The sequence below is a fragment of the Lentinus tigrinus genome (assembly GCF_003813185.1).
Source record: "Lentinus tigrinus ALCF2SS1-7 unplaced genomic scaffold L226scaffold_6, whole genome shotgun sequence".
Lineage (NCBI taxonomy): Eukaryota > Fungi > Basidiomycota > Agaricomycetes > Polyporales > Polyporaceae > Lentinus > Lentinus tigrinus.
Genome location: NW_027137915.1, coordinates 824,561 through 846,120, shown reverse-complemented (window position 1 = coordinate 846,120; position 21,560 = coordinate 824,561). Strand labels below are relative to the sequence as shown.

General features: G+C 56.0%; 9 protein-coding genes across 9 annotated transcripts; 4 read left to right on the top strand and 5 right to left on the bottom strand.

Annotated features, from left to right (window-relative positions):
- The first annotated feature begins 150 nt into the window (after positions 1-150).
- L226DRAFT_504091 (uncharacterized protein) lies at positions 151-1,945 on the top strand. Its single transcript, XM_067677962.1, has 6 exons — positions 151-356; positions 410-562; positions 619-949; positions 1,002-1,233; positions 1,288-1,465; positions 1,517-1,945. Exons 1-6 carry the CDS (start codon positions 238-240, stop codon positions 1,890-1,892), a joined length of 1,389 nt encoding a protein of 462 aa, XP_067538245.1. The 5' UTR covers positions 151-237; the 3' UTR covers positions 1,893-1,945.
- Positions 1,946-2,004: 59 nt separating this feature from the next.
- L226DRAFT_610917 (uncharacterized protein) lies at positions 2,005-4,223 on the bottom strand. Its single transcript, XM_067686211.1, has 4 exons — positions 4,153-4,223; positions 4,026-4,090; positions 3,733-3,969; positions 2,005-3,677 (listed from the first exon to the last, which is right to left on the bottom strand). The coding sequence occupies exons 3-4, from the start codon at positions 3,946-3,948 to the stop codon at positions 2,238-2,240; spliced, it is 1,656 nt and encodes a 551-aa protein (XP_067538244.1). The 5' UTR covers positions 3,949-3,969; positions 4,026-4,090; positions 4,153-4,223; the 3' UTR covers positions 2,005-2,237.
- Positions 4,224-4,566: 343 nt separating this feature from the next.
- L226DRAFT_458602 (peptidase S28) lies at positions 4,567-6,740 on the bottom strand (the record flags this gene model as incomplete). The annotated part of the gene is made up of 11 exons (XM_067675451.1): positions 4,567-4,775; positions 4,851-4,986; positions 5,050-5,140; positions 5,202-5,285; positions 5,334-5,355; positions 5,416-5,595; positions 5,661-5,845; positions 5,900-5,956; positions 6,017-6,311; positions 6,370-6,414; positions 6,473-6,740. The coding sequence occupies 11 exons, from the start codon at positions 6,738-6,740 to the stop codon at positions 4,567-4,569; spliced, it is 1,572 nt and encodes a 523-aa protein (XP_067538243.1).
- Positions 6,741-6,900: 160 nt separating this feature from the next.
- L226DRAFT_328883 (uncharacterized protein) lies at positions 6,901-9,138 on the bottom strand. The gene is made up of 5 exons (XM_067673973.1): positions 9,067-9,138; positions 8,810-9,014; positions 7,301-8,737; positions 7,027-7,242; positions 6,901-6,964 (listed from the first exon to the last, which is right to left on the bottom strand). The coding sequence occupies exons 2-4, from the start codon at positions 9,011-9,013 to the stop codon at positions 7,237-7,239; spliced, it is 1,647 nt and encodes a 548-aa protein (XP_067538242.1). The 5' UTR covers position 9,014; positions 9,067-9,138; the 3' UTR covers positions 6,901-6,964; positions 7,027-7,236.
- Positions 9,139-9,345: 207 nt separating this feature from the next.
- Positions 9,346-12,603, bottom strand: L226DRAFT_532453 (RhoGAP-domain-containing protein). Its single transcript, XM_067680266.1, has 12 exons — positions 12,268-12,603; positions 12,199-12,210; positions 12,084-12,146; positions 12,006-12,034; positions 11,486-11,607; positions 11,405-11,435; positions 11,315-11,345; positions 11,167-11,265; positions 10,954-11,108; positions 10,815-10,892; positions 10,534-10,767; positions 9,346-10,482 (listed from the first exon to the last, which is right to left on the bottom strand). The coding sequence occupies exons 1-12, from the start codon at positions 12,513-12,515 to the stop codon at positions 9,659-9,661; spliced, it is 1,926 nt and encodes a 641-aa protein (XP_067538241.1). The 5' UTR covers positions 12,516-12,603; the 3' UTR covers positions 9,346-9,658.
- A 705-nt stretch (positions 12,604-13,308) lies between these two features.
- Positions 13,309-14,572, top strand: L226DRAFT_558795 (UbiE family methyltransferase). Its single transcript, XM_067683257.1, has 2 exons — positions 13,309-13,475; positions 13,556-14,572. Exon 2 carries the CDS (start codon positions 13,565-13,567, stop codon positions 14,375-14,377), a length of 813 nt encoding a protein of 270 aa, XP_067538240.1. The 5' UTR covers positions 13,309-13,475; positions 13,556-13,564; the 3' UTR covers positions 14,378-14,572.
- Positions 14,573-15,267: 695 nt separating this feature from the next.
- On the top strand, positions 15,268-16,820 carry L226DRAFT_328741 (uncharacterized protein). Its single transcript, XM_067673972.1, has 4 exons — positions 15,268-15,395; positions 15,446-15,761; positions 15,825-16,623; positions 16,682-16,820. The coding sequence occupies exons 2-3, from the start codon at positions 15,475-15,477 to the stop codon at positions 16,570-16,572; spliced, it is 1,035 nt and encodes a 344-aa protein (XP_067538239.1). The 5' UTR covers positions 15,268-15,395; positions 15,446-15,474; the 3' UTR covers positions 16,573-16,623; positions 16,682-16,820.
- Positions 16,821-17,923: 1,103 nt separating this feature from the next.
- Positions 17,924-18,213, bottom strand: L226DRAFT_328659 (uncharacterized protein). Its single transcript, XM_067673971.1, has one exon. The coding sequence runs from the start codon at positions 18,108-18,110 to the stop codon at positions 17,955-17,957; it is 156 nt and encodes a 51-aa protein (XP_067538238.1). The 5' UTR covers positions 18,111-18,213; the 3' UTR covers positions 17,924-17,954.
- Positions 18,214-20,392: 2,179 nt separating this feature from the next.
- L226DRAFT_532447 (uncharacterized protein) lies at positions 20,393-21,422 on the top strand. Its single transcript, XM_067680265.1, has one exon. It carries the CDS (start codon positions 20,412-20,414, stop codon positions 21,207-21,209), a length of 798 nt encoding a protein of 265 aa, XP_067538237.1. The 5' UTR covers positions 20,393-20,411; the 3' UTR covers positions 21,210-21,422.
- Positions 21,423-21,560: the final 138 nt, after the last annotated feature.

Sequence of the window (21,560 nt, the reverse complement as noted above, 5' to 3'; positions counted from 1 at the left end):
CTAAAAGCAAGAGTACGTGCAGACCGAGTCCGACGAGCCAGACGACGCGTACAGCGGTTGTGGGAGCGGAAGAGAATGGTGAGCGCGCCTGCCCGTCGCGTCCTCGTCGCGTCGCGCGTGTCACCGGAGTCATTTTCTTGCCATTCCTCCACCCATCTCTGTGCGTCGCTGCTAGGCTTGCCTCGCACTCTCATCGTTTCGGCACTTGATTCATTCAGCTGAGAAGATTACATCGCGATGGATGATAACCTGGAGCTCCCGACGGCTGCACCAAAACCTGAGGCGTCTCAGGACAGGGATGAAGAGGAGCAATCTTCTGGAGATGAGGACCAGGGTCCGGATTGGACCAAGATTCCGTGAGTGTCTGAACATTCCCGCCATGTGTTGCCCACTCAACGAACGCGAGCAGAGGTCTTAACGTCGCGCGACCAGTCATCCCAAAACGAGGCGAGAAAGATTTTGAGCCTACCACACAAGGAGGGTCTGGTCTGCAACGACATGTCCTCGATCGCTCGCGCTCGGCCATGCTAGAAGCACTGAAGGCAACGCGGACGATCTCGCAGTAAGTTGGATGTCCCCCACGCGCGATTGCATACCTGACGCTCTCGCGCTGCGTAGCAAGTCCGTCAGTCATGCCATATGGTACCCGCAACTCGGCAGGGCACATGTCACGGTAGCGAAGGGCATCCATCTTTCAACTATGGGTCATTCTGTCGCGCGGGCTTCAGAAGGGTCTGAGGATGCGAAGAAGGTCCAGAAGCGGTTAGAGCTACTCCCGGAGGAGGCACTCTATCTAGTCGAGCGAGGTGCGATGTTCTGCTGGAAGCCAACGGACGTACCTCTGCACAAGACCCTGCATCTCGACGACATGGAGGGCGTACCCATGTCTGTACAGCAGGCGTATGCCGAGATGATTGGTGCCGAAGACCTCACATTCGAGCGATACCAAGTTTGTCTTCCCATCGCTTCCTGCACACGCATTCGTTGACATGACGGGTCAGGTCTACGCGTATCTGAGGCGGCTGGGCTACGTCGTCACAAGGACGAAGCCGCCATCCCCTGATTATCCGGTTCCTCCGCCCTTCCCCAACCAAGTATCTACATCTATCGTGGGTCGACTCTTTAGCGCAGTCAACTCGTTCCTGTCCCGAATCGTGCGGATATTCACTGGCGGGTGCGACTGGTGGCGACCCATATGCTTCAGCAGATGGCTGCACCATAATATGAATAACAGTACGTGGTCTCCGCACGACAACGGACCAACAACAGCTAACCGCATTCTCGCAGAATCCTTGTTCAAGTCGCTTCGGTTCCTACCATCCGGTTACGACATTCCTCTGCATGTGCAGCGTGCACCCGAAGCCCCACCGACACCCTATCAGATCTTCTACAACCTGTACAAACCTTCCACCACGTTCAAGAAGACTGCGTCACCACCACCAGACTTCTCTGTCGTGATCGTGAAGTGAGTGACTCTTTCCACGAGGGGCTGCAGGTACTGACTATAGCTCAACAGTGCACGGACGACGCCCATGCCGACCATATCCGAACTGACGGACCTCTTCGGGGAGCTACCAGAGCTACCGCCACCCGTACCACGGAAACGCATGTCGTTCGCGCAGCAGAAGCAAGCGGCAGCAGCTGTAGCTGAGTCGAAACAAACCGCTTCTCAGGCTCCCTTCGCCCAACCGTCGCTGCTGAGGAGGTCGTTTGCTTGGATATGGCCGATGCCCGGAGCGGACAACAATGCGAAGACACCTCCTCGACCAACCTATCCCTTCCCGTCGCTCAAGTCGGGCAAGAAAATGGTTGTCGTCGCTGCTGTTGATGCTGGTACCATCAGTTTCTTCAGGTTCGGGCAGGGTGTCTTCACGGAGTGGCCCATGGCTTAGGTACGTTGCTGTATGGTCACCGTCCTGTATCACACCACAGATAAATGTACTGCAATTATTATTATGTTGTACAGCTTAGCGTATACCCGTGCTGCCGTTGTCCACCCTTCTTGATGTAGTCCTTGTAGACATCCGGTCCGACGGACACCGTGAGTAGCCGCTTTCTCGCTGACACCGACACCTCATGTGAGAATGAATGGTTGGCTCATGTACTACCAGAATATCAAGCAACGACATCAAGTTTTCAGGGCGGCATACCAGTTCACTAGTCAGACTAGCTAAATGACCTATAGTATGTACTGTGTGCAGTATCTGATTGTCAAAGCGAGGAAGCTCTCCAGTTGCTCATGGTACGTCCGGGTCGACGGTCATCACATATTCGTCGTCACATGCATCCGTTGGTTCCTGCTGCAACCTCAGCCGCTCGTCGGCGCGTATGCGCACGAACATTGGAAGGTATCGCTCAACCTCTCGCCAACGCTTGAGGGCCCGGTCCTCCGCGTTAGCGAAGGCACTAGTCACGAGTGATTCCAAGGCCGGGAAAACACGAGCCAGGAAGAGCGCGACCTTTTCCGGCAATGCGATGGGCGAGATACCCACGTGCAGGCTATACACGTCGGATGTGCTTGCTCGGCCTTGAAGTTCGCCGTATAACTGCTCCGGAGGGCCGCCGTCATGATCGAAGTCGGGATGACGAGTCCATCCTGCGGCATCAAACTGCAACCCAACCTCAGCCAAGTTATGGGCATGCACAGCGAGGTGCGCGAGGGCAGTAAGACTGGGAAGGGTGTCGTGAACACAGTAATTCTCGTTGCAGAGATAGAATGTTTCGAGGTGGGGCCAGGCCTTCGCTACGTGAAGGATGAACGCATCGTGAAGCGCATAATGACACTCCATAGCGAAGTCGAAGTTCTTCATGAGCGAGAACTCGAGGAGGGGCCATAGGTCTGCGGGATGGATGACTGTGCCACTCTGGCGCGCCCTAGTCTCGTTAGGAACTCCGGCTGGGTTAATTGAAAGGTTTTGGAGTGAGATCGGGGAGAATTGGCGGCGGATGGCGGAGAAGAAGTCGGGGATGAGTTGGGCGGGAGGATCATCCTCAACGTAGAGGCAAAACTTCTGGATATGCGGGAGCGGTACAGCTTTGCTGAATTGGATGTATCCATATATTGTTGTTGCCAGAGTGATAGTGGTGAGCGAGGCAAAGGGGTTGACCGTTGGTTCGGGGCAAGTCCACGAATCGGGGAGTCGAACCTCGAGATCTTGCAATGTGATGAGCTGAGCGAGATGCATGATAGTTGGGCTTGAGAGGGAGATGTCCAAACACTTGAACTCAGTCAGCGCATGCAAGCCGACGAGGAGCGAAGATAATGCGGTAGAAACTTCTGAATCGATACCGATTCCGGGGTCGGTGTCCTCGAGGGAGATGTGGAGGCTTTTCAGGTAGCGAAACCTGGAGGCAATGATCGCAATGGCAGTTTGTAGCATTTGTTCCGAGAGGCTTACGGCGCGGCTGTAACTCTCGATCCACAGGGCAGTTATTCCGTCGCCTAGCAACGACAACGTGGGCGGTAAGGAGGATCCTCTCAGATCCATGATTGGCCAATCCAGGGAGCGGATATTGGGGAAAAGCACGAGTGTCGGTCGGAGAGCGCAAAGGGCGTCAATGACACCGGCGTGCAATTTTAATGGACTAGTATGATACCGACAGCCTAGCGATTTGACCAGCTTGGCATACTTGAGAAATACGATCCATTCGTTCGGTAGAGGTAGGCGCGCAAATCTCTGCGACTTACCGTGAGTACTGTCAACTTCGCCCGTTATGCTGCATATGACTCACCAATTCGTCGTTTTGGATTATCCAACAGTCATGAGGGAAACATTTGACCAGGGGAACGAAATCCGGAAGAATTCGCCATAAGGCCTGGAGTGAAGGTTCCTGGAAAGCTTTACATGTGCGCGCCAGGATAGCCAAAGTCATGTTGTCCGCAACGTCGCAGATGTGCCTGAATATCTCGGCTATATGTAGAGTGCGGTGTTGTATGGTCGATGACATGTCTCGAGAGCAGAATTCAGCCTATAATGGCAATTAGCCTGTTGCCAATGAACTAGCGGATTCGTACTAGTACGTGCCTTCAGAACCGTTATGCAAAGACGGTGTATGCGGTAGACGGCGCAGCGATACCAATAGCAGCGCACTTCAGCGAAAACATTGACGGGTCAGCAGACGGAATGCCAGCAGAAAGGGCCGCATACATACATGTGTGCCACCCGGACTGACACAAATAGTGGTTGCGGTCAAATGTGTGGCTGTGAGCGCCTACGCGTCTCGGTAAACGTAGGCCGGCGGCGGCTAGTCATAAGTTCAAAGGTGTCTATATTGCACAAAGTTGTCCTGAAACATAATCAACGGGGGTATCACGCGATGCACGTATTCGAGAGATGTGAGAAGGAGCGATCAATCGAATTGGTCGTGGAGCCTGAGTACATCTGTAAGCGCCCATGAGGTGTCGTTACCAAGGTGCCCACTGGGCCAACGTAGGTTTCCCTGGCCTCCGCCCAGTGCCCCTCGACGGGCCTGCAGAGCACCAGTCCTAGGACATCATGTTGTACTTCCATTGGTATCAACGGAATCTTCGACCAGAATGCTACACCGCACAGGTAGTAGTAACAGCTACGTAGATTCGGAGGGCTTCCATTCTGCATACCACTTCTTCATGTAGTCCAACGCCGCGTCCTGTACCGCCTTGACATGAGAGCTGGCGGCTTCCGAGCCAAGCAGATCTGAACAATGAAAGCCATCACTGACTAGATGAGGCTGAAGCTCCGTTGGCGAGAAAACCGCCCCGCTGGCCGCGACCGTCGCCTCGCGCCATGGATCGCCTGTATTTCGTCCAGAGGGATGAAGATTCCAATCAGTGCAGTGAATTCAGAAGACCCAATACAGAAAGGACGCACGATGACCATTCGCAAATATCAGCCGGTCTGTGGTGACGTTCCAACCGCCGTACCGAGTATTCACTCCGAGCGCATTCAAGATGCTCAGCCTTCTACTGCCTTTGAAGGCGCCTGGGAAGTCATACAGACAGTTGCGCTATAGAGGGGCACGTATCGCAGGTATCAGTACAATCGGTGTGTCAGGGAAGATTGTACTTACTTCTGCAGAGGCAGCGGTATAGTGCCGTGAGACGAGCACTGGCTGCGTACCGGAGTCTGCACCGACCTGAAAGAACCCGAACTGATTGCACCTGAACACCACAAAAAGCTGGATCAGCTCTAGTGACAGCAAGCGTTGAGAAGTACACGTACGTCATCCAAGTCCATGACCTGTCGTCACTGAGGGTGACGTTGTTCCACCACGATTTGTTCGGGTCATGAGTACCAAAACAGTCCCTAGCACTATGTTAGCCCGTAGCAGACGTGCTATGCAGATACGCTTACTCGGCGTTGAAAGTACCACATGCTGTCATCAACAGTTAGTGATCGTCACATCATCTAGTAGGCTGATCCACGTTGCACTCACTGGCTGGATAGTAAGTATCCTTCCACAGCTGCCCCCACGCTTGCAACGTGTGGTTCAAACCCCAACCGGACGCAGGCGCACTTTTGCCATTGTCTACTTCCAGGGCGTCACAGAAGTCGTAGAACGCGTCCGATCGCGTCGTGATATCTCCATCCTGCCACGAGCCCAAGATTGTCGCCACTGGTCGATATACCGCATGATGAGCAGACAGCTTAGCTTGAAACGGAATGGAGGCGACCACGCACAAGCTGAGCCAAAATCGTCGTCGTGAACGATGTCCTCCAGACCGAATACCGCTTTGACGTCGTGGATAGCAGTCGCGTTACCAGTGTCAAGGACCGCATCAATGTGCGCGATGACAGCTTCGACATCTGCGGAGCAATTCTTGGGCATGTACTCCCGGATTGGTTCGTAGTATTTCCAAAAATGCCTATATAGATGCTAGTGGTTAGGACGCCAGCCTGCAGGGGAACGGGGTACGTACCCGATGGCTTGGATGACAGCTGACGAGGCATAGCCGGCGTAGAACAAACCGGGTTTGCTATGGGGTGTTGATTGTCAACGTTGCTCGCCAGGTGATGAGATTCCAAGGAGTACCGACCTGTGCATTGTGAAGCTGACAAGCGCACCGGAATAGCTACCTCCTACCAAGATCCATGGTGCCTTCCCGGGAGAAACCGCGTCACCTCCGGGCATCGGCAGGTGGACGTTCTTGGCGAAGTACTCCAAGTCGTTGATGGCTTGCTCGATGGTGTGTACACGGAGGCTCTTGACGGAGAGATCGGGGTAGGGGTTTGATTTGCCAAAGAAACGATGCTCAAGGACGATGGTCGCTCCGTTCGTTGCCTGCGCAATCATGCCGGTAATTGTGGTATTGGTTAGATACGAAGTGAACCCTGAGAGTACCGGAGATTAGTGTCGCCACCGGAGTTCCACCGGAGAGAAAAGTCTTACCTTCGGCATTGATTTCGCCAGGCGTGAGCAGGACAATGGTTCCGCCTGGGGGTTTAGGCATGGGTTGAATACCGGTGGCCAGTACTCGCAGCATACTACGTACCCGGGTCGTAGAACTCATAGTTGTGCCAGTATCGCTGCTTGAACGTTCCTAGGCTGGGGTTATCGTGGTCTATTAGCTGGTCGAAGTAGAACGTCTCTCCATACGAGGAGATCTGCTGCTGGGTTGTTTGGTGGAATACAGACACCGATGCGTCGGGCTCGTCCGTATAGGGTATGTGAGGCCGAGCGTGGGGTAGCGAGAGTAGTGGTTGTGAAGCAGTCACCGAAGAGACCAGGATTGACACTAGAAGAATAATTGTAGATACCATTAGCCTACCAGGGAAGCCTGAATGAGAAATAATCAAAGTCCAAAGCACTGAACGGCGCCAAAGGGAGTGAAGAGGGGAAAACGAGAACTGGTTACTGACGAGACAGCAGACCTTATGTATGCATGAAACGGCGGCGGCGTGTTGCGGGCAGCTTTCAATGGAAGCTTCCCATGCATCTGCGGCGGGCACAGCTATAGCGAGCGCGTATCAGCTTCCGCGCTGGTCTATTGATGCATAGCTGTGTCCCAAAACTGAGTCAACATGGCCGAGATGGACAGGTACTCACAGGTTTACGATGTCGCTCAAGTTCTGTAGCGATTCAATGGTCTGGGAATTGCACGCCATGCCTGTCTCCCAGCGCGGTCCGGCTACTAGTGATCGAACAAAACGCGAGCCTGCGGACCTTTGCGTGCGCCGGGATACGGTGTAGGTCAACAGAGACATGAGATAGATGGTATCGGATTGAAGACTTTTTAGTCACATCACGGTGACGAGACTAATGCTGTTCCCGATGGGGTCACGATCAGAAAAGGCATGAAGCCGCAAGTGAGTGAACGTACGTGATCAGCGGTAGAGCCCTTGCAGCGTAGTCTTGCCGTTTCTTGGCTCTGTGTTAGCTCTCGAGCCGTGATGTCCCGCTCGTCCTCGCGTATTGCATAGAAACAAGTCAGTAGCTCGCGGACCTTTTTCCAGCGTTCTTGCAGCTGGTGTCCCTCTGCAGTCTCGTCGCACTCCCCCCACATAAGTGATCTACCCTCCTGCCCTCCGAGTCTAGGGAAAAGTCGCGAAAGATACGCGGCAACAAGCTGCGGGTGGGACACCGTCAGAGGCGAGTAGCCCACACCGAGGGAGGTAACGTGGGACCGGCCGGTACCGGGGGGTAGAGCGTCTTTGATGCCCGAGAGAGAGACAGGCTGGGTCCCATCGAAGGGCACGAAAAGGTCGCTGAGGTTGGGATGAAGTGCGAATGGAACGAGTGCCGTCATGGTTGGGAGCGTGTCGTTGACGCACCAGTAGCAGTCCGCGATCTTGAAGGTGCAAAGTTGAGGGAATGCTCGGGATGCGTTCGCATAGAATGCGGTGTCGAGAGAATATCGACAGGCCATGCTGAGAGTAAGACTCTCGAGCCTGAAGAAGTCGAACAAGGGTTCCAAATGAGTCGGACGTACCACTGAGCCGATGAACGCCACGACGGCATAGGGGAAGGTGCCTGCGGGGGAGACCTCCAGCTGGAGGAGCGACCTCGGGGAGAACTGTCGCCGAATCGCTTCGTAGAACCCATTCGTGGTGGACTGCTTGGGGACATCGATGACCTCTAGGTACGCTTCCCCTACACTTGGGAACTTTGCGACGGCGCTGAAGGAAATGTAATCGGGCGCGGTCATCCGAAGGAAGACCTGCTTGACCGTAGAGAAAGCTTTCGAGGGGAATGTGCCAGACCATGTAGAGTCGAACGGAAGGGTGACCTTGAGTATTTCCAGAGAAGGTAGTGTTGCTAAGGCGTATACGACAGCCTCGGCAATGGGAAATCCATAGATGCAGAACGTCCTCAGCGCGGACAGACGTTCGGGTAAGAGGAGCGCCTCGCTGATGGGTGGGGGACCACGGTAAACATCGGCAAATGAATGTCCAAGGTAAACATGTTCCAACGAAGGGAACTGGTGAGCGATTGCGGAGAGCCCGGCTCGTAAACCGCACTCGGGCCTATCTGGACACAGGTGCGGGTGCCCAAGATGTATATACCGTACCTGGGCCCCAAGAAACCCAAGACATGTGTCGAGGAGCTCGTATCCAAGCATCTCGGCATCCCATTCGAATATATGGACGCACGGAAACAGGACCGGCTCAGGCCGCGACGCGTCCAGGGTCGAGATCACTGAGGAGTGGACTCGATAGCGGGATGCCCGTGTGGGATTCCTCAGCCGGAGGTTACGGATGTGTCGCGAGTAGTGTAGGAAGCGATCCCAGTCTTCAGACGCAAGTGGACGCGTGAATGTCTACATGCATATAAACCGTGATTTTTCTTTGAGCTCGTCTCGCCGTTTGATTGCTGATCTAGACTCACGTACCAGCTCCGTTTCTACGACTGACCAGGAGTCGTGTGGGAAACACTGCACCAGGGGAGCCAAGTCTTGAACTTCTTCCCAGAGAACGCAGATAGCCGGCTCATGTGTGTCTTTGCAGGTCCGCGCAAGCATCGCCAATGATGACAAGTCATTTGCAAGCGAGCATATCCGACAAGTAATCTCCTGTATGAGGAGTGCTCGATGCATGCTATATGCCTTGATCAGTCACTGGCAGAATTAAGGCTCAGTTCGATACGTACTCTGGGAGAAGACGAGTCAATGCAGCAGCACAACTTGTCAAGGACGCGTTGGGCTTGTTTAACGGACATGCCAGTCTGAGCGTCACTGTGCCAGTGCGACTCTGAGCGTACGGGCGGTCACATGCACACGTGGCAGAGCGTTTGCCGCCCGTATGCCACACTGCGCGTACGCTTTCCTCTCCCTACGATCTCGAGTCGTAGTCATAGTGACCAGTCGGTGGCACTAATACGAGCCTCTTACCTTGTGGCTCACGACATTCAACTCGCAGCGTCCTAGATCCGCTGTCATCTTCGCATCAAGTTCAGCAACAGAGACTAACTATCAAGGAGAGGCCGGAGTCGCGACAGGCGATACACTGAACCATCATGCTGGACGGACGAAGTGTTGCAGTTTGGTAAGTATCAAATGGCACCGAGGTCCGACGGAGAAGTTTGAGGTGTAGTATCATAAGTCAAACAATGCTCCCGTAAACCAAAGCTCGTATGAGTAGAACTATTCATGAAACCAGAACATAAGATATAGCAGAACAGTGGGGTTCCAGATCCCACAACCCAGCCTAGCCTCTCGCAACCATAGCACGACAGAAGGCCATCACCTCCCGTTCAGCGCATGCGACGGCAGCGTCGGGACTGGGGGAGCATCCGGCGCACTGAAGAACCCCTCCGCGGTGATTCCAATCGCCTGCACGCCTGCACCCGCGCTCTTTCCCCTCGCTGTGCCGCGTCCCAACGCAATCGAGCCTTTCCTCGACGGGTTCCCGCGCTCGATGCTGATCGTCGACCGCGCCTTGTTCACTGTCGCGTACGCACTAGGTGGCCCGCCCCCATTCCCGAAGGCCGTATGTGTCGACCGTGCTGTAGCGTCTCTTGACTGGTTCGTGCGATGTTGCGGGCGGAACGTGCTCGAGCCTCCTGCGCCACCACCCCCCGAGAAGCGGTTGGGATTGTTCGGCCCGAGAGGCATGACGAGCATTGCGTCGTCGATGTCGTCGTCGTCCAGTAGTGCGCTGTCACGATTGTTGAGGGAGGGACTCCCGGGTGAACCGAGGTCCGCGAACGGATTTGGAGGGTGGATAATCTCCTGCCCAAGCGCTTCGCTGCGGTCGGGGATCTCGTCAAAGACCTCATAGTACCGTTGGATACAGAGCTTGATGACCATGCCCAGAGTAGTCTTGCCCTCGGTTAATGCGGCGCGATTTGAGGCGGACGCGGACTGCGGCTGAGCTTGAGCTGCGAGATTCGTGCTTGAAGCTGCGCGCGCAGCATCGAAGAGCGTAGGCGCGTTCGGTGCAGAGCACATCATGACGTCACGCATCGGGTTCGAGCTCGATACCAAGTTCGGGCAGATCACAACCGTGAGGTTGTGTGCGTCCATGCGATTGGACGCGGAGCGGAGTTGCACCTCATACAGCAGGTCTGCTCGTGTGTCAACGGACAGACGGGCATGCGATAGATCGGAAGACTCACGGAGGATGTTGCTCAGGAGGATGTATACGCACGGCGGAAGTTCGGGAAGGAGGGCTTCCCGGATATACATGACAGCAGACATGTCGTTCGGGTCGTCCGTCGGCATCGGACACTTGCGAATGTTGGGGTATAGCCTCTCCGGGAAGACAGGCTCTGGCAAGTCATGGAGATACTTCTTCAGCAAGACTGCGGCTAAATGAGGGTCCCCGAAGGTCTCCAAAGACACAACATGACCTGTTCGCCCTCAGCTACGTTCGTCATATCTCGATGTATGGACGCACCTCGGTCATATGCCTGCGCTGCCTGCTTCAGCAGCACGGAGTTCGGCGACCGGCGGAACAAGCCCTCGTCTTGTAAGCCTATTTCAGACGTCAGCATGGAAGTCAACCACAAAGACGCACATGCGTCCCAGGCTCTCACCGGTTGATCGGAGGTACTGTATGCAATCCTTCACAACTCGTGGGAGGCCGCCCTTCTCGCCGTCGAATCCCATGAGCTCCTCGAGCGGGACGCCGAAGAGGTCTGAACGAGTCATCACCGGCAGGTTGATTTGTTTCTCATGCTTGAGATTCTCTCTTCGAGGCGTGTCAGCAATGCATACGGGGCTGCGGACGCAACGAAAATAGCGCTTACTGGTATACGGGTGGGGGTATGTCTATTTGCGTCAATGGGACGTGGTATGCCAACTCCGAAAGGGTATTGATATAAGTTATCTTGCGGAAGAACTTGGGACTGCTCTGGTCAAGACCACGGCCGCGACAGAGCATACCTCGTCTCGTACCTGATAATGGCGCCAGCCAGGGAGAACAACACTGGGGTAGCGGTGAGATCAGTGGAACAGGGCGGACAGAGGGACGTAATGTGTTCTTACTTTTTGTGAAGAAATTTGAATGCACGACATACTGCACTTCCGTCAACGACATGCACGTGTAAGGCCAAGCGAGAGGCATACCATACGCTTGAGGTTCTTGCGATACTTCCTGCTCAAGCTGCGATATGCCTTCCATACCCAGTTCCAGCCAGGCGTATGCCGGTTTCCAGCAGCAAGGAATACCACGGTGTAGTCGGATTCAACTGCGAAACAAATTGAGTAATCTGCCCACAATTCGAACAAACGAAAGCCTCGATAGTCCGGTTGACGGGAGGATAGCGATTGACGAGAGGCATTCGGCCGGGCGTGATAACATCCTATCAACCATCAGGCGGTGTAGGCTCGTCTCTGCCTGATTTCTCGTCCATTTGCCTCACCGGTTTCATGAACCCAAGCAGAGGCGAGCTTATACCGTCTGTTTGCAAAACTGACCAACGCGCGTTCCGACACGTCGAAGGTTGCGTGTGTCTACTGACGTCGAGCCAGAAATAGCACGCCCAGGTACCCCTGGAGACACCTCCGGCTTTCACCGCTTGATACATGCGTCCAGGCAGACGGTGAAGAAAGTGTGAGGCGTAATGAGAATGGCTGAGTAACGCACCATACAAGTCAAGATATGACAGAATGCGGCTAATAAGGTGTCATTACGGCAGTCGTGACGCAATCACACAACACTCACACCAGCAGCAAGTCATACGAGACTTCTCGCGGGTCGGGCATGGCAGATGCGCACATGACAATCCTGACGCATATATGAACCACCGTCTGCATTTTTGGAGGAAGTGTGGACGTACATGGGTCGTGTTCTAGACACAGTACGTTGAGAAGGTGAGTACGCGAGGGATAGGAAGCACGGCACGTACTCGTAGTCCACTCCAGCCTGGAATATCAACCTGTTCATGACCTCCTGTATTCGCTCCTGCCCGTGGTACTCTCCAGGCGCCGCATCAACATTTGGTGACTTTCCGAAAGGCTGTTTGAAGAACATCTTGCGCTTGCTTGTGATGGGGGAGTCGGGCGGGGTGTCAAATGTGTTCGAGCGCGACGGCGAATTGATGTTCGCAGACAGCGCTGCCAGTCGCTGCTTCAAGGTAAGTGGGTTGGGGGGCATGTCGTCTTAGATGAAAGGATCCCGAGGGGTCAAATGAAGAGAAGCCGCAAAGAGAAGCAGGTGAGCGGGAAGAACCAGCAGAGACCAGTAGCCACCCGGTGGCGGAGACTCGCAAAGCGTGAGTGTGACGCGTAACAGTGCATCGTCACCCGCAGTCTCGGGCGCTTACGTTCTGACGTCTTTCCTCGCGACGCGTACCAAGTACCTCAGGCAGTACATATGTACGTGCGCACCTTGGTTGAATATCGGGCTGTCTTCGACGCTACTCGGAAAGAGCTCTCTTCTTATCTCGAGCATGCTCGCTTGGTTTGACAGTATTTACGGTGTCTTGACTGCAACTATATTTCACAACTTGCGCCTAGATGATACTGCCAATATCGTCACGTCCAACCCAGACCTGATAAGTACGAAATCATCTCATCCAAGGTTTATTAATAGTACCGTACTGACATTCTCCCTCTCAGCCAGTCACACAGGAGCGGACACTACGGGACGAAGACATCATCTCAAGTTCCTAGGTCTGTATATGGCTCATTGTAACGGTTTCTTGCGGTGGTCTCTCTAATGGGGTTTCCCATCCTGAGGCTGTGTCTCCGGGGATGACTTTATCAGGCCTAGGCCTCTGCTTGCCACTAGGACCCGCGCTCAGAAGACCTCAAGCGTGCTACAACCAGCCTGGCGCGACAGCCAGACTGACTTCTCGGTTCTTCCTCTCATGATATTACACTGCCTCGGAGTGATAGTATGTCATATGATCAGATAACCTTGACAACCTCTTCTAGGACGAGTCATACTGAACGTTGATGTCCGAGAAGTGACGTTTAGTCGGGGCTCATCGGCCGAGTTATCGATGGCCGATCGGCCACCCCATAAGTGGAAGGACGTATATAACCACCTCTTCAGGATGAAGGGCGTAAATCCCCATATCTACTCACTGCTCTCCACGTCCGCGCAAAATCGGTGAGTTTCTCTCAATTGATGATTCACTCGTGCGTCCGCAAAATGGCGCCTGATATGCACTTTACTCACCGGAGCCGCAGAAAGATACAATGTCTCATCAAGCGGAATACACCCATGGTCACCACGCGTCTGTTCTCCGCTCTCATAGCTGGCGCACCGTCCAGAACTCAGCGGCATACCTCATCCCCTACCTTAAGCCCAACATGACCGTCCTCGACGTCGGCTGTGGGCCGGGCACTATCACCGCTGATCTCGCCGCCAACTACGTCCCCGAGGGACATGTCACCGGCATCGACGTGCCGGCGGTACTTGAGACCGCACGCAAAAACGCCGCGGAGCGCGGAGTCACTAACATCACCTTCACGCCCGGCGACGCCCTCGCCCTCCCCTTCCCCGACGCGTCCTTCGACGTCGTCCACGCGCACCAGGTTCTCCAGCACGTCGGAGACCCGGTCCAAGTCCTGCGCGAGATGCGTCGCGTCGCGAAGCCCGGCGGGATTGTCGCCACTCGTGAGACCGACTTCTCCGGGATGTCGTGGTGGCCTCAGCTCGAGGGCATGGAGGAGTGGCGTCAGGGGTACCTGAAGGTCGCCCGCGCGAACGGCGGCGAGCCCGACGCCGGGCGTCGCCTGCATGTCTGGGCAAAGGCGGCCGGATATCCTCCCGAGAACCTGACCTTGTCCGCCGGGACGTGGTGCTACTGGACTCCAGAGGAGAGGAAGTGGTGGAGCGAGATCTGGGCGGAGCGCACTCTGTCCTCGAACTTCTCCGCAACCGCAAAGAAACACGGTGTGTATACCCAGGAGGAGCTGGATAATGTCGCTAAGGTATGGCGGAAGTGGGGCGCGGATGAGGATGCCTGGTTCACCTTGATCCACGGCGAGTTGATTGCGAAGGTATGAGGGAGCGGATGCGGAGCGACGGAAACGGTTGGTGGACACTGTTGAACTCAACTTCAACACCTCTGAATTCAACTTCACTCCGGACTCCCACATGTATCGTTTGAAGGACTCATCTCCTCGATTGTATTGTATGGAGGACTCATCTCCTCGAGCAGTGTATTGCACGGACGTTCTGGAATGCATTCTTGATATGTCAATGATTCTTTCAATGTTCACCTCAGGAATTGGCCGGCTTTGTCGTAGTTCTGCGACGCCATCGAATTATTGAGAAGTGCATTTAATGCGGCTGGTGTTGCGCGAACGCTCGACGAACCTGCGGTCGGCCGAGGCCACCGTGTGGGACACGGCCCGGCAAGCCGGTGAGCGGCCATGCTGAGTGGCATGCGCTTTCTTCTCTTGCATATACATACGCCGACCATTTCTGAAGTGGGTGTGCCGCATACTCGCCTTCTCTGTCTGTCAAAGTCTTGAACACTCACTCCGAACCTTAGGACATGGAACGTGCATTCGCGATACAATAGATTGTTCGTAAAATCTGCACGCCATCCATCCGTGACCCGGTGTCGCTAGCCGCACTCGCTAGGGTCTCCAAATCCACACACGAGCGAGCCATCCAGAAGATTGTGAGAACATCGAGGACCTTGTGGATCCGGTCAAGTGCTCTCCTGAGGATCCGTGGACAATTGCCGAAGATGAGTTGATGTGTGCTTGCTTCCATTGCATTTTGCATCATGGGTGAGCGCACTTGTATTATCGCCCTTCCTTGAGCATGCGTTTGCAGCACACCGCGATGACTCAATGGCTCGCTGATCGGCAGGATCCGAGAAGGTGTAGTAGAAGCATGAACGTGGGTGCCTACCTACTACCCCGAGACGCCTACTACCGCAGCACCATTCTGGGTTCCCTGTATAATGAGCTCTCTCCGTGGCGCATCTCGCTCCCTATCCTCCAGGACGACTCGAAGGTCTTTCAGACTGCCTGCCATCAGGACTTGACGCAGCAAGATCGTCGTTCCGAGGTGAGAAGTTTGCTATTTTTTCGCAACTGCTGCGATTGATGGATGCGAAGAGCGTGTTCAAAGCAGACGGTTATCTATTATGTCGCCTACAACCACAGATGAGGAACATCCAGGCCCTGGCACCCTCGTGAAAGACCAAGAGCTGTGGCTCGAGGATGGGAATATCGTCATCGTGGCTAATGGCAGCCACGCGTTCCGCGTGCTCAAGAGTCTTCTGTCCCGGGTATCCCCCGTGTTGAAGGATATTTTCGAGAAGGAGAAGTGCAAGCCTGATCGAATCGTGGAGGGCTGCCCCTCCATACCCTTCTATGACTCCCCAACGGATGTGCGGCACTTCCTCCGCACCGTGATCCTTGGGGGACCAGGGTACGTCCCTCAGGCTGGCCTGATATGAGTAATATCTACACCAAACTAATTGGTGCCTCGCAGCTCTCTGAGGCAGGCATCCTTGCCATTCGCTACGCTCGCCTCTATCATCAGGATCGCGCACAAGTACGAGGCAACAGCGTTGTTGAAGGATGCCAGCAGCCGCCTGGAGAGTTTCCTCATTCCTCGGCCCGGACACTGGCTCGAACAAGCTGCACTGCCTTGGGAGGCGCGCTGGGACATGGGCCAGCAGCAGTGCGGCATCTCCTTCGAGCCCAGCGACGCCGTCTCGGCCGTCAATCTCGCGCTGCCATCAATGCTCGACATGCCCCTCATGCTTCCTCTCGCGTTCTACTTGTGCTCTCTCGCCGACAACGCCCTAATTCTCCGTCACGGCGTCGAACGAGAGGACGAACCCGACGTGCGCGACGTGCTAGGGGATGCCGACTACACAAGGTGTTTCCTCGCTATCCCCAAGCTCTCTCAGCAGTGCCACGCGAGCGTGGGGCGCATCCTATATGCGGCCATGTCGGAGGCGTTTGCGGGGTGTCGCCTGAACCGTACCTGCAAGGACAGGTTGCGGGAGATGTTCGTGTATCACGCGAGGGACGAGGGCCCGTGTCTGGTCCACGATCTCTTCGTGCGGCTTGACCGCAGGACCTCGCCTCCCGCCGCATTCGTGCAGTACAAGGACACGCTCTGCCAGCCATGCCTGGACAGGCTGTTGGCGCTGTCTGAGGAGGAGTGTGCGAAGATGAGGCAGAAGCTGCCGGAGTTCTTCCACTTGGATGTAGAGGGTTGGCAGTCTTGAAATGGGCAGCTAAGCGGATAGGCACGATGCGTCACAGAATCTGAGAGGAAGGTTCGCAGTCTTTCCGTGCTGTTCTGGAGTTGCTGGAGACGCTGATGATGCGTTACAGGTCTAACCCGTCTGTACACTATATGCATGCTCTACATGCACATCTACGTTCCTAGCGAGTATCCCATCCGAGTCTTCATACCAACAATTACACGTCCGCAGGCCGTTTGCATGCTCTCGAACCTATCCCGTTTGTGTCTAGTCTTCCCGCTCGGTCAGGCTCATCTACTTCTTTTGAATTCTCCACTGCACAGTGACAGTTTTAGATAACTCTACCTATACACTTGTCTGGCTGGCTCATGGATCCGAACACATTTCCGCCCGATCTCGTCCTTGTCCACGTGTATTCTATTCCACGGGTTCTCGATGGCTAGTGACGTGTGCTCTTTTTACAGCTTGCCTTGGGTTCCGTCTTCATCAGACATCGGGACCGCCGTTCCCATCTCACGCGAAGCTGTGGTCATGTCGCCGCGATAACTCTCCCGTCTTCTGGTTAACCACCCAAAGGCCACCGTAAGATCCATTGGCCCCGAAGGGCAGCCGGTGTGCGGATTGAGCCTTGACCCATTGGGCTGAGACTCCGCATGATGCAACGTTAGAGAGCATATATCCTGGCTGTTCCGAGACGCTTTCCCGGTCATCACTGGACGCGTCGGCAATCTACCTCGGTGCCGGTGCCGCCGCCCTCGGGAGCGCGCATCACCTGGCAGGTCGAACGCACAATGAGCACCAAGTATATATGCCAGCAACCGTCGAACTCACACGGTGATGCGATTCTCTATTGTGCGAGTACAGACTCACTATGACGACACCGCGCCGAGCGCAGCGACGCGGCGGAGCCGGACAGGGACTCGACGCGCCTGGCGGCGGGGAGCCTCATGGCGTTGCGCACGGAACCCACGTGGATGACTCAACTGATCCGATGCCCCGATTAGGCAGGAGTCTGACTCGAGGCCGCCAGCATAAAAGGGCACGCACCTCCGCTGGCTGCCCCCTCTTCCCTTTGAACCTCTGTGTCCCTTCGCGGTGGCTCTTGTTCTCGTCCTGGTCTGCCTTCTGCGTTCTCTCGCTCCGTTTCTTTTGCAATACAATGCGGTTCTCTGCGAAGGGCGAGTTGGGCGGGTGGCAGTGACGCAATGGGTGGTTTGGCGCTCATCGCGGACTTGGTGGGTTGGGAAGAAAGCGAATGGGGAAAGTGGTCACATTGGTGCGTGCTGCAAGTTACGACAAGGACGGGACTGCCTCGTACAGGTACTCTGGGTACAACGATGAAGAGCCTCCGAATGACATCGGGAGGGAGAGCGGGCTGTGGACGTGGTGGCGCCAGGCAGGCCTCAAGGCTGCTGGAAGAGGAAGGCGAGATGGTGTTGTGGTCGCGAGTGCGGCGAAGATGCGGGTGAGTGAGTCGGCGACCATCGCGTATGCTGACAGAGTGCTGTATAGCCGGGTGCGTTGGCGCGTCGCGGGCGGTACGACGGGCGACCTAACATTGTTGGAACGTCGAAGAAGGCCGGGGTGTGGGGAAACGGGCCTGGCTTCGCTTCTCAGGCCTGTGCACGTCGACGCGTCGGGGTCACAGCCTCGCCGTGTGGGCTGTCTTCCTGCCCTGTCCGACTGTGAACTGGCGACTTGGGAGCTTGTCCGTCTGTGTCTCTGGCTGCTTATTGGCTTGCTTGCTGGTGCTGGGCGTCCCGAGTCATGTTCGCGGTGTCAAGGTCAGGTCGATCTGGAGACGAACGTTGGTCATCCTGACTCCAACGGCTGAGCAAGCAAATGATTTCTGGATTGGAAGGCAAAGATCCGACAGCTTATCGCGTCCCGCGACGTCAGAGGCACACAGGGTCATTGTTTCTCTCTGGGTCATGCGCGATTGTGGCGGTATCCGCCGCAGAGGGCGCTCCGACGCGTCGGCAGGATGGCTATTGCAGGATGTCGTGGACAGATGCGCGCCTGTGATCTGGCCAAGGACAAACGCGTCTCCCCCGCCGCGAGAAGATGCGGGGCAGAGGGCTTCCGCGGGGCGTATGCGGATTGGACGAGCAAATTCCCGTGGTCTGCGTCGGCCGTTCGTCGGGGACATTCGCCCGGGAACTTGCACGGCGCGGGAAGCCGTCGGGGGCCTGGGGAGGTAATCAACGCAATCGATGGCAGCTGATATCGCGCGGAGGGTGCGCGACGTCGGACGGCGGGCGCGGCTGGGACTTCTAGGGCGGGCTTGGCGTGGCGGGCGGGGCGGGAGATGGGCGGCTTGGGCAACGAGGAGAGGGGGCGGGCAGAGGCGGGGGCCGTGCGGTGCGATAAGGCGGGTGCTGTGCAGGGCGCGCATGGGACGAGGACCACTCCTGCCATATGTGACAAATGGAATTCGCATCTGTTGCGGCTCTGGATGACTCTGACTCGAGCCCCGGCCCCGGCCCCGCAGTCTGTCGCCGCTAGCCAGTAGAGAATTGTCGCCTGCCCGACTGTGCACTGCGTGCGCAGGTTTCTCTTGTCTTCCAGCAGCTACTCGACCACATTTTGCATACGTGTTCGCCGCGCAGAGACGTGTAGATGTGCGACAGAATGCGCTGCGGAGGCCAGGACAGCAGATGCGGTTTGTATACAAGCACATGGACCCCGCCGACTCAGGCACCGCCCCGCGTCCGGTTCGGGGTAATGGGCGTCTCTGAGTCTGAATTGCGGTGAAACGGAAAACTACAAGAGTCGTCCCGAGTCAGTTTGCCGCGCTCGTCCTCCTCCTCCCTACCACCACCACTCTCTCCTCGAACAGTCAATCAACTGTCCGAGGCTCAGCACTTGACTCAGACGTAGTTTCTGAGCACCTCGTAAGTCCCCTCACCTGTCTCATCGTTTGTCCGTATCGCCGTATCCCGCCGTAGTCATTCAGCATTTTTCGCACCCGCGCAATGCTCATGACATCCCCTGTGCCGTCGTCCATCGACATGGCAGAGTCATCGTCCTCTTCATTGCGCAACATGCAGTACATGACGCAGAAGTGGCAAGCGTGTTCCGAAGAGGCGTCGCCCTACGCGGCGTCTGGTTCAGCTCCCTCTCCCTCTCTCTCACCATATACTGCTATCGGGCCCTCGGCGGAGCAATACGGCAATGATCCCCCCGTTGAGAACCCCCCACTGATTTCGCCACCCTCGCCCTCCAGACTTCCCCAGCTAGCGGGTTTGCCAGCCGACGCCCTCCAACTTAACCCCTCCCCCACTCCCACCTTGTTTCCGAACCAGTATCGTCAACAACAATATCAGCGTCAGAATGTTCTGCCTGTCCCTCTAAACGCGTCCCCACGCGACCCCCCGGACCAACCACCCAGCCATGGTTCCTCGCGCTATTCGCCTCTTGAGATCTTCTCAAGCCAGTACACCTCTCAACATGTCTCCCTAAACTCATCTTCGCAACGTCCTCGGACATCGCACCCGGTCTTCCACTCGACCTCGGCTTTAGCTGCCCATCATGGAATCCCCCAGTCGCTCCCACCAGTTCCTCGAACATCCAGATTCGCACCAGCTTCGTCTTCAGCACCTGCGCCTGCCCCTCCAGTCGCCTCCAGCTCAACATCAGACTTCGACTTCACTTCTTTGTGCTCCAATTACTTGACCATGCTATCGCAAAAGCCTGAGGAGACCCAGTCTGCCCCAGAGCGGGCCGCTCCGATGCACGACGTCTCGGCCGACGCGGACACCGTCCAGGCCATCATGGAGGTGATCCAAGGTGTGTGTTCTGACGCCGCGCAACGAGCGACATCGACTCACCCTCGTCGCTCAGCGTCCCCCGAGTTCCGCATGGCGAACGACTTCAGCGAATTCCTCACGTCACCCATGGAAGACTCGCCATTCGAGGATTTCCTAACCACGCCTGCGCTCGACTCGGCCGATATGTCGGCTGATATGCTCACCAGTCCGGCGATCTTCGACGCCGACAACTTCCCCGATCTTGGTGGCGCATCCCTATTTGGGGACGGTCTCGGTCTGAGTGGAGCTGTAGAGCACACAAAGCCGCCGTCAGCCGCGCATCTCGCTCCCTCTCTCCCCCAGCCGCCGTTCAACTTCGACGACATGTACACCATGCCGTCGCCGACGACGCCCTCGCTTGACCCTACATCCCTTCACCCTTCGCCTCACCAAAATACCGTGCCTACGCCGTCGACACCCGGCCGCCGTCCTCGGAAAAGCCTTCCTACGGGGACCCGCAGGAACATCACGCCGGATGCGTTGGTGCCTATGGACGCTCCTATCCAGACGCGCAAATATGTCACTCCCTCGTCGACATCGCGCAAGGACGTTCCAACAGCGTGGCTCAAGAAAAAGCGTGCACGGTCACAAGCGTTCGGTGAGGAGGACGAGCTCGAGGAAGACGTCAATCTCGCTCCTGGCGATCTCGAGGCCATCGAGGCCAAGCGTCGGCAGAACACTCTCGCAGCGCGGCGAAGCCGGAAGCGCAAGCTCGAGTACCAGCGGGAGCTCGAGACGTCCGTCGAGCGCGAGAAGGAGGAGAAGGAGATGTGGAGGCAACGAGCGATGCTCTTCAAGGCATTGCTAGAGAGCCACGGACACGAGGTGCCGTCGTTCGATTCTGTATGAACGCTCTCATCGCACTCTCTCCTTCCCGCTGCCTTGACGTTGTTTGAAGTATACCTTATGCTTTATGTTTCCCTTCTGTCTCCCCCTCCTCTCAAGTCAAGCCACGCATGTTTTCTGTGGCCTTCGCTACTCCTTACTCCCTATCCCCCATTCCCATCCACTTGCTTTGGAGTAGCGTCGTACCCCCTCCCCATCCCCCATGCTCCCTCGATATATTTCCAAAAATCATCGCTAATGTGGCCGATGCAGTTAGTGCTCGGCTGATGCTCCTTACCATCCGTCATCTCCAGTCTCTCGTACTTGTCGCAGTCAGTCGAAGCAGTTAGTCAGTTTAGTCAGTCCTCGTATCAA

Coding starts and splice junctions, on each gene's coding strand:
- L226DRAFT_328741 (XM_067673972.1), top strand. CDS start 15,475: ATGTCGCCTACAACCACAGATGAGGAACATCCAGGCCCTGGCACCCTC. Junction 15,762..15,824: donor GTGATCCTTGGGGGACCAGG/GTACGTCCCTCA, acceptor GGTGCCTCGCAG/CTCTCTGAGGCAGGCATCCT.
- L226DRAFT_532453 (XM_067680266.1), bottom strand. CDS start 12,515: ATGCCCCCCAACCCACTTACCTTGAAGCAGCGACTGGCAGCGCTGTCT. Junction 11,608..12,005: donor GTCATATCTTGACTTGTATG/GTGCGTTACTCA, acceptor TTTGTTTCGCAG/TTGAATCCGACTACACCGTG. Junction 11,109..11,166: donor ATACCCCCACCCGTATACCA/GTAAGCGCTATT, acceptor CACGCCTCGAAG/AGAGAATCTCAAGCATGAGA.
- L226DRAFT_610917 (XM_067686211.1), bottom strand. CDS start 3,948: ATGTCATCGACCATACAACACCGCACTCTACATATAGCCGAGATATTC. Junction 3,678..3,732: donor TAATCCAAAACGACGAATTG/GTGAGTCATATG, acceptor GGTAAGTCGCAG/AGATTTGCGCGCCTACCTCT.
- L226DRAFT_328659 (XM_067673971.1), bottom strand. CDS start 18,110: ATGTTAGGTCGCCCGTCGTACCGCCCGCGACGCGCCAACGCACCCGGC.
- L226DRAFT_558795 (XM_067683257.1), top strand. CDS start 13,565: ATGTCTCATCAAGCGGAATACACCCATGGTCACCACGCGTCTGTTCTC.
- L226DRAFT_328883 (XM_067673973.1), bottom strand. CDS start 9,013: ATGCATCGAGCACTCCTCATACAGGAGATTACTTGTCGGATATGCTCG. Junction 8,738..8,809: donor CAGTCGTAGAAACGGAGCTG/GTACGTGAGTCT, acceptor ATATGCATGTAG/ACATTCACGCGTCCACTTGC.
- L226DRAFT_504091 (XM_067677962.1), top strand. CDS start 238: ATGGATGATAACCTGGAGCTCCCGACGGCTGCACCAAAACCTGAGGCG. Junction 563..618: donor GCAACGCGGACGATCTCGCA/GTAAGTTGGATG, acceptor CGCGCTGCGTAG/CAAGTCCGTCAGTCATGCCA. Junction 950..1,001: donor TCACATTCGAGCGATACCAA/GTTTGTCTTCCC, acceptor ATGACGGGTCAG/GTCTACGCGTATCTGAGGCG.
- L226DRAFT_532447 (XM_067680265.1), top strand. CDS start 20,412: ATGGCGAACGACTTCAGCGAATTCCTCACGTCACCCATGGAAGACTCG.